We start from the raw sequence: 9,172 nt of genomic DNA on the forward strand, positions 1-9,172 counted from the left end.
GAGCTGTTGCATTGTGGTAAACTGTGGTCAATGACATGAGACAAAATATATGTGAACTGCTGTATGGAAAGTGAATTTGCTCTGTAAATCTTCACTCAAATCACAATAAATAATAATAATAAGAAAAAAGGTTCCTGAGACCCTGCACTGACTCTATCTCTGCCTTTTCTTTGCAGACATCACCCTGGATTGTGACATGAACTGTGAAGGCAGAGGGGACAGGAGCTTTGTGGACAAGGTAGGGTATCTCCGGCTGGGCCCAGGAAGGGGGAGTGGAGTTTGGAGCTGCTCTCAGGCCAAGTTAAGAAGGAACAAGGGCATTACAAGCATCCCCTGCCTCCAGATGATGCCTACTTCAGCTGAGGCAAATGGAAACCAGGCATGGTTAAGAGTCTTCTTTCACCAGGAGAAAAGCTATCACTAAGAATTATCATGTACAGATGTGCCCACCCCTGGGGTAGGTCTTGGTTTGTGGGGGAAAGCCCTTCAAGACTCAAATTTAGGTCAGGGGTTGGCAAACTTCTTCTATAATAGCCAGATAGTAAACATCTTGAGATATGTAAGCCATATGATTTCCATCACAACTACCATGACCACTGTGGGAGCAAAAACAGACATAGACAGTATATAAACAAATGGGTGTGCCTGTTCCAATAAAAGAAGCTCTGGTGGCATAGTGTCTAAGACACTTGACTGCTAACCAGAAGCCTCGCAGTTCAAACCCACCAGCCACTCCTCGGAAGGAAGGTTGGGCAATCTACTTCTGTAGTGAACCTCACCTCAGAAACCCAAGGAGGGGTTGCCATGAATTGGATACAACTCGACAGCAGTGGGTTTAGTTTGGTTTTGGTTCCAATGAAACCTTCTTTACAAAAACAAGCAGTGGGCCTGATTTGGCCCATGAGCCATAGTGAGCTGACTTCCTGATCTAGGTGAAAAGTTAAATCTATGGCAAGGGGCAAAGTTCAGTTTTTGCTTTTAGCAAGCATGAAACTTTTAAAGAACTTTGGGCTGAATTGTGGTGGTGCTTCATGCATTGGGAGCTCAGAGGAAAGAAAGGTCAATGTGGGCCAGGTGAGCTAGGAAGAATTCCTGGAAGGAAGTGCATTTGAGTTGGGCTCTAAAGGGATGCAAGAGAGAGGGTGAAGGAACAACAGGAGAAATAAATGTGATGTGAGGTGTATGATCATATAACCAGGAAGTTGTCTACTGAGAGAAGGGATGCTGTCTGGAGACACATCATGAATACAGGCATGAAGATGACTGTGTAGTTTGGACTTGATATAAGGAGCTCTGGTGGCATGGTGCCTAAGGCATTTAACGGCTAACCAGAATTTGGAGGTTCAAACCTACCAGCCACTCTGTGGAAGGAAGATTGGGCAATCTACTTCTGTAAAGAGTTACCACCTTGGAAAGCCAAAGGGGGTCACTATGAGTTGGAATCAACTCGATGGCAATGAGTTTGGTGTTTGTTTGTTTGCTTGATGTGGGCAATAGGAACTGCTGGGTAGTGGGAGGCATAGGTCTGACCAGAGTCCCATCACCCACTATGTTTTTCCATCTGCAGCGGCAGTGGGTCTGGGGGCCCAGTGGGCATGGAGCTATCTTGCTGGTGAACTGTGACCGAGATGATAGGAGATGTGGCAAACGGGACAACTGTGACCAGCACGTGAGCTGTCTACAAGGTGAGGGGGCAGGGCATCTTGTGCCCTTGGTGTCCAAAGTCACTGCTCAGTGACCCTGCAGGGATTCCAACCCCAGGCAGGAGTTCTGAAGGCAGAGCTGGGGGCCACAGTCCCAGCCCCAGGGACACTTCAGTGTCTCTAAAACCCTGTCACAGGCAGGCATTGCCCTTCCCTATTACTCCCAGTGCCAGGGGGAGCAGAGAATGTTAGCATTGTTCAAACACCTACTGCATGCTGAGCCTATTCCCAAAATTCTTATTTAGTTCTCAAAGACTTATGACCAAGACACATGTAAGATGTATGTGAAATAGGAAGGTGTCATCACCATGGAGTCCCTGAGTGGTGCAAACAGTGAATGCTCTTGACTGCTAACCAAAATGTTAGAGGTTCAAGTCCAGCCAGAGGCACCTTGGAAGAAAGGCCTGGTTCTACTTCCAAAAAAAAAAAAATCAGCGCTTGGAAGCCCTATGGAGCACACTTCTACCCTAACACATATGAGGTTGACGTGAGTGGAGGTGACTTGACGACAACTGGGATACTAGTATCATCACCCCAATTTAGAGGTGAGGATGCTGAAACTCAGAGGTCAGGAAACTTCTGCAGTCACATAGCCAGTTGATGGCAGAGCTAGGCCTTCCTCTTCTGATCTCAAATCCCATCTCCTCCCCGGCTGGCCTGGATTTCAGGGATGCTTCACATTCTTCCAAGTCCAGCTGTACCTAGGTTAGCGGACTGTGAGAAGGACACGACTATGCCTGTGGCATGTGCCAGGTGCTCCACACCTGCGACTGTCATAGCTGCCTTTGAATGTGAGCACCACTGTCCCCTATTTCACAAGTGGGGAAGCTGAGGCCCACGGGTGAGAGGGAAGGGCTTGCTCAGCATCACACAGCGAGTGAACACTGGGGCTTAGACTGGAGCCCTCGCCTGTGTGACACTGAGCCCTGCCATGTGCGAGGCACTGGGCTGTCTGTGTACCCTTCGTGTTTCTCTGGGCAGATGAGGAAACAGAGGCCCAGAGGGACATGAAGTAGCTTAACCTGTTACACGTTGATATATGTCTAAGTGGTTTGCTCTTGATAACTGCAATGTCTTCTTTGGAGGAGTAGAGTTAGGAGGGAAGACCTAAGTCTTGGGACTCCCTGTCTTGGGAAGGGAGATGATGATGTCAGAGGACTGGATGGACCAGTGGCCAGGACCAAGGACCCCCTAACTTGTCACACCTGTCTGTCTTCACAGACCTGGAAGACATGTCCATCATGGTCCTGAGGACCCAGGGCCCTGCTGCCCTCTTCGATGACCACAAACTAGTCCTCCACACCTCTCACTATGATGCCCAGCGGGCACGTGTCTTCCATGTCTGTGGTGAGTTCACACTCACTCCCCCTTGCTGCCCAGGAGGCCCCAGGTCCCTGCCTGGGGTCAGTGGGCAGGCTCCTCCAGAACTCACAGGAGATGCCTTGGGGGTCAGAGGAAGTACGGTGGGATGGGGGAGATTTGGGCTGATCAGCTGGTATCTCGGCATAGTACCTGACCCAAGATCATTTTATTGTGTGAATGAATTTTTAATTTAATTTCAGACATTTTTAGAAATTTTTATTATGAAAAAATTCAAACATGCACAAAAGTAGAGAGAAAAGTGTAATAAACTGCCTATGTCCATCACCCAGATTCAACAACCAGCAATATTCTTCCTCTCTTGTCACATGCATTAATTTTTCTTTGCTGAAGAGTTTTAAGCCAATCCCAGACATTGTGGATTTTGCCTTCGCATAATTCAGCATTCATTCCTTGAAAAAATGCTTTACATAGTCACAATGCCATCTTCACAGCTAATACAAGTAAGGATACACATGACCTTTAAAAAATACAACTGTATGTGAGAGGTCTAAATGCTCATTTTTCAAAGATCAAACAGTACAGACGTTGTTAGTTGCTGTTGGGTTGCTCTGACTCATGTCAGACAGAATGAAACACTGCCTGGCCCTATGGCATCTTCATGATTGTTGGTGTGCTTGAGTCCATGGTTGCGGTTACTGTGCCAACCTATCTTATGGAGGGTTTCCCTCATTTCCGTTGGTTCTCCATTTTACCAAACATGAAGTCCTTTTGTTAGGATTGGTCTTTCCCGATGATGTGTCCAAAGTAAGTGGGTCAAAATCACACCATCCTCGCTTCTGTTATGGTGTCCATTGCACTACCTGGGCCCACCAGCAATCATGGCTGCTGGTCTCTTCCCCCCAACCAGGTCCCGAGGACTCATGTGAGGCCTACCTGCATGTGCTGGGCCAGGACAAGGTGTCATACATGGTGCCCCGCTTCCATGGGGACGAGGAGCGTTTCTTCGTGGAAGGCCTCTCCTTTCCTGACGCTGGCTTCTCTGGGCTCATCTCCTTCCACGTCACCCTGCTGGATGACTCCAATGAGGTATGGGGTAGCCGGGAAGGGAGGTTCAGGAAGGGGCTCCATTCCCGGGAAACAGAGGAACCACTGGTGCTGAAAACTTCAGACTTCTCGACCACCTAGCCAGCTCTTCTCCAGAGACTAAGACTCAGAGAAGCAAGTAACCTGCTCAAGGGTGATAGTAGTGGAATTGGAACTCACACTCAGGCCTCTGGACTCTGAGTCCACTGCTCTTTCCTCTCTGGTTCCCCCTGCAGGATTTCTCTGAGACCCCAGTCTTCACTGACACTGTGGTATTCCGTGTGGCTCCCTGGATCATGACACCCAGCACTCTGCCACCCCTGGAAGTATATGTGTGCCAGTGAGTCTGAGGCGGTGGTGGGCATCCTTCTGAGTCTGATGGCCCCTAAGGCCCCAGACTCAGCTCTGTTCTGAACCACTCTCTCTGGGCTTGTCCACAGTGTGAGGAACAACACGTGTTTCGTGAATGCAGTGGCAGAACTGGCAGAGAAGGCCGGCTGCAAGTTGACCATCTGCCCACAGGATGAGAACCGCAATGATCGCTGGATCCAGGTAACTGTGGCCACCACGCAGGGCCCAGCCAGGACTCTGCCCTATTGGAAAAGGCCAGCCCACTCAAAGCTGAGGCCACTCAGCGATATTGAGGACAGCCTGACACTGTGATCTTCCTCCCAAGCCACTGCTCTTTCTAACTCTAGATACAGAACTCTCTTCCTCACTCTAGAACTTTCTGGAGATCAAGGCACACACTGCTACTGGATTTAACACCCATTCAGCCATTGGATTGGGGGTAGGTGTGGGGCTGGGCCTGAAGGGGAGGACAGAGATGCAGGCATCCACTCCCTGTTCTCAATAGCCTAGACCAGTGTTTTGCAATGGAGGTGATTTTGCCCCAGAGGACATGTGGCAATGTCTGGGGCCATTTTTGGTTGTCATACTGGTGGGCAGGGGGTTGCTATTGGCACCTAGTGGGTAGAGACCAAGGATGGAAGATAAACATCCCACAATGCACAGGACAGCCCTATGACAGCCTCAAACTTCTATTTTGCTGAGGCTGAGAAGTCCTGCTCTGGTGAACGATTGTGACAAAACCCCCTTTCCTGCACTATAAGATGTACCAGGGTGCGAGCAGTGCACCAGCAGGACTTGGAGGAAGGTGGCATCATCTCTGTGCTGGACCAGATTTTACGAGTGCACTGATAATGGTCCCTACTATTTATCAAGGAGCTCTGGTAGCATAGTGGCTAAAGCACTTGACTGCTAACCAGAAGGCTGGTGGTTCAAACCCACTAGCCACTCCTCGGAAGGAAGGTTGGGCAATCCTACTTCCATAGTGATACTGCCTCAGAAACCCAAGGAGGGGTCGCTATGAGTCGGGGCCGACTCGACGGCACATAACAACAACAACAACAACTATTTATCAAGGTTTACTGCAGTGTGTATGTCATTTCTCATTTTGTCTTCTTGACAACCCTATAATGTCGCTATGAGTCAGAATTGACTCAGCACCAGTGTTTTGTTTTCTAATAATTACCCCTAGAGTCCCTAGTGGTTCTCAACTGCTAACCCAAAGGTTGGAAGTTCGAGTTCACCCAGAGACGACTTGGAAGAAAGGCCTGATGCTCTTCTTCCAAAAAGAAAGCCCAGCTGTTGGAAACCCGATGGAGAGCAGTTTTACTTGGACGTGCATGAGGTCACCATGAGTCACAATCAACTCAACAGCAGTTTATATATAATCTATCTATCTATCCAAACAGTATCTCTATATATCTATATCGATCTATCTATATGTAGATGTAATATATTTACCGGGAGACCTTAGGCCACTGCAACTCCTCTCTGGGCCTCCAGCCCCAGCTTGGGGCAGCAGGCATCATGGACCTGGTGACCCAAGAGAGACACAGAACTCATAAGAATAATCTTTCCCAATGTGCCCAGTGTGAGCCAGTAGGTGAAGCTGTTGACTAACCACAGCTGGCATCTCTCTGTTCACAGGATGAGATGGAGCTGGGCTACATTCAGGCGCCGCACAAGACCTTCCCAGTGGTCTTTGACTCCCCACGGAATGGGGAACTGCAGGACTTTCCTTATAAACGAATCCTGGTGAGTGGTCCCAGGCAGCCATGAGGGCCGAGGCACCATTACCCCTAGGGCCACACCACGGTGTAGAACACAGGGGCCACATTGAAGACCTTTCTCTTTGGGGATAGGGATAGGCTTGCCAGATAAAATACAGGACATCAGTTAACTATGAACTTCAGGTAACAACAAATAATATTTTAGCATAAGTTGTTGTTGTTATGTGCCATTGAATAGGTTCCAACTCATAGCAACCCCATGGACTACAGGACAAAGCACTGCCCGATCCTGCACCATCCTCAGAGTTGCTGCTACATTCGAGTCCATTGTTGCAGTCATTGTGTCAGTCCATCTTGTGAGGGTCTTCCTCTTCTTCACTTACTCTCTACTTTAGCAAGTATGATGTCCTTTCCTAGGAACTGGTCCCTCCTGATAACATGTCCCAGGTATATAAGACAAAGTCTTGCCATCCTTGCTTCTAAGGAGCTTTCTGGCTGAACTTCTTCCAAACAGATTTGTTCTTCTGGCAGTCCATGGTATATTCAATATTCTTTGCCAACCCATAATTCACATGCATTTACTCTTCTTCCATCTTCCTTATTCATTGTCCAGTTTTCACATGGATATAACGCAATTGGCAATACCATGGCTTGGATTAGATGCACCTTAGTCCTCAAAGTTACTTTAGCTTTTCAATACTTTAAAAAGGTCTTTTGTAGCAGGTTTGTCTAGTTTAATACATCATTTGAATTCTTGACTGCTGCTTCTGTGGGCATTGATAGTGGATCCAAGTAAGATGAAATTCTTGACTAATTCGATCTTTTCTCCATTTATCATGATGTTGCTTATAGGTCCAGTTGTGAGGATATTTGTTTTCTTTATGTTGAGGTGTAATCCATACTGGAGTCTTTGATCTTCATCAATAAGTGCTTCAATTCATCTTCACTTTCAGCAAAGTTGTGTCATCTGCATATTGCAGGTTGTTAATGAGTCTTCCTTCCTCCGATCCTGATGCCGTGTTCTTCTTCATATAGTCTAGCTTCTCAGATTATTTGCTCAGCATACAGACTGAGTAAGTATGGTGAAAAATATAACCCTGACACACATTTTTCATGATTTTAAGCCATACAGTATCCTCTTGTTCTGCTTGAATGAATCCTTTTGGTCTACGTACAGGTTCCTCATGAGCAGAATTAAGGGTTCTGAAATTTCCATTCTTCATAATGTTATCCATAATTAGTTATGATCCACATAGTCAAATGCCTTTGCATAGTCAATAAAGCACAGGTAAACATCTTTCTGGTGTTCTCTGCTTTCAACCACAGTCCATCTGACATCAGCAATGATACTTTTCATTCCATATTCTCATCTGAATCTTACTTCAATTTCTGGTAGTCAATGTACTACTGGAACCATATTTGAATTATTTTCAGCAAAATTTTACCTGTCTGTGTCATTAATGGTATTGTTGAATAACTTCTGCATTCTGTTAGATCATCTTTTTTTTTTTTTTTTTTATGAGCACAAATATGGATCTCTTCTACTCAGTTGGCCAAGTAGCTGTCTTCCAAATTTCTTGGCATAAATGAGTAGTACTTTTAGTGTTGCATCCATTTGTTGAAACATCTCAATGGGTATTCCATCATCTCCTGGAGCCTTGTTTTTCACCAATGCCTTCAGTCCAGCTTGGACTTCTTCCTTCAATACCATTGGTTCTTGATGATATGCTTTCTCCTGAAGTGGTTGAACACTGACCAATTCTTTTTGATACAGTGACTTTTGTATTCCTTCCATCTTCTTTTGATGCTTCCTGTATCATTCAATATTTTGCCCATAGAATGCTTAAATATTGCAACTTGAGGCTTGAAGTTTTTCCTCAGTTCTTTCAGCTTGAGAAATGTCGAGCATGTTCTTCCCTTGTGGTTTTCTAACTCCAGATCCTTGCACATTTCATTATAACACTACTTTGTCTTCTCGAGCTGCCCTTTGAAATCTTCTGTTCAGCTCTTTTACATTGTCATTTCTTCCAATTGCTTTAGCTACTTCCCATTTAAGAGCAAGTTTCAGAGTCTCTTCTGACATCCATTTTGGTCTTCTCTTACTTTCCTGTCCTTTTTAACAACCTTTTGCTTTCTTCATGTATGAAGATGTCCTTGATGTCATCTCCCAACTTGTCCTGTCTTTGGTCATTAGTGTTCAATGTGTTAAATCTATTCTTGAGATGGATTCTAAATTCAGGTGGGATATACTCAAGATTGTACTTTGACTCTCATGAATTTGTTTTAATTTTCTTCAGCTTCAACCTGAACTTGCATATGTGCAATTGATAGTCTGTTCCACAGTTGGCCCTTGACCTTGTTTTGACTAATAATATTGAGCTTCTCCAATTTCTCTTCCCACAGATGTTGTCTATTTGATTCTATACATCCCTTCTGGTGATGTCCACATGTAGTTGTCATTTATATTGTTGAAAAATGGTTTATGCAATGAATAAGTCATTGGTCTTGCACAAGTCTCTAATGCAATTTCCAGTGTTGTTTCTAGCACCAAGGGCATAACTTTCAACTACCAGTACTTCAACTATTACATTGGATATCCTTATACTAAAAATAATTGTTGTTTATCTGAAATTCAGAATTAACTATTGTCTTGCATTTGTATTTGCTACATTTGGCATCCCTAGAGGTGGGGGACAGGACAGTACAGTTGTGAAGAATGTAGGCTTTGAGGTTGGGACAACATGGTTCTGCCACTCATGTGCTATGTGACCTTGAAGTAAATACACACACAAACACACACACATATATATATATAGGAGCTCTGGTAGCCTAGTGCCTAAGACACCTGACTGCTAACCAGAAGGCTGACGGTTCAAACCCACCAGCCACTCCTCAGAAGGAAGATGAGGCAATCTACTTCCATAGTAATACTGCCTCGGAAACCCAAGGAGAGGTCACTATGAGTCAGGCCTGACTTGACAACAC

At 45.6% G+C, this 9,172-nt stretch overlaps 1 protein-coding gene across 1 annotated transcript in view; it reads left to right on the forward strand.

Moving 5' to 3' along the window:
* Positions 1-9,172, forward strand: part of PADI3 (peptidyl arginine deiminase 3) — a 46,777-nt gene that overhangs the window by 28,153 nt on the left and 9,452 nt on the right. The window contains exons 4-10 of the mRNA XM_007935851.1: positions 177-238; positions 1,568-1,685; positions 2,925-3,050; positions 3,934-4,112; positions 4,346-4,449; positions 4,550-4,661; positions 6,105-6,226. Of these exons, the coding sequence (XP_007934042.1) occupies positions 177-238; positions 1,568-1,685; positions 2,925-3,050; positions 3,934-4,112; positions 4,346-4,449; positions 4,550-4,661; positions 6,105-6,226 (823 nt within the window). The remainder of the gene's footprint in view (positions 1-176; positions 239-1,567; positions 1,686-2,924; positions 3,051-3,933; positions 4,113-4,345; positions 4,450-4,549; positions 4,662-6,104; positions 6,227-9,172) is intronic.

The sequence above is a fragment of the Orycteropus afer genome, unplaced genomic scaffold (assembly GCF_000298275.1).
Source record: "Orycteropus afer afer isolate SDZICR_OR568_19922 unplaced genomic scaffold, OryAfe1.0 scaffold00031, whole genome shotgun sequence".
NCBI lineage: Eukaryota > Metazoa > Chordata > Mammalia > Tubulidentata > Orycteropodidae > Orycteropus > Orycteropus afer.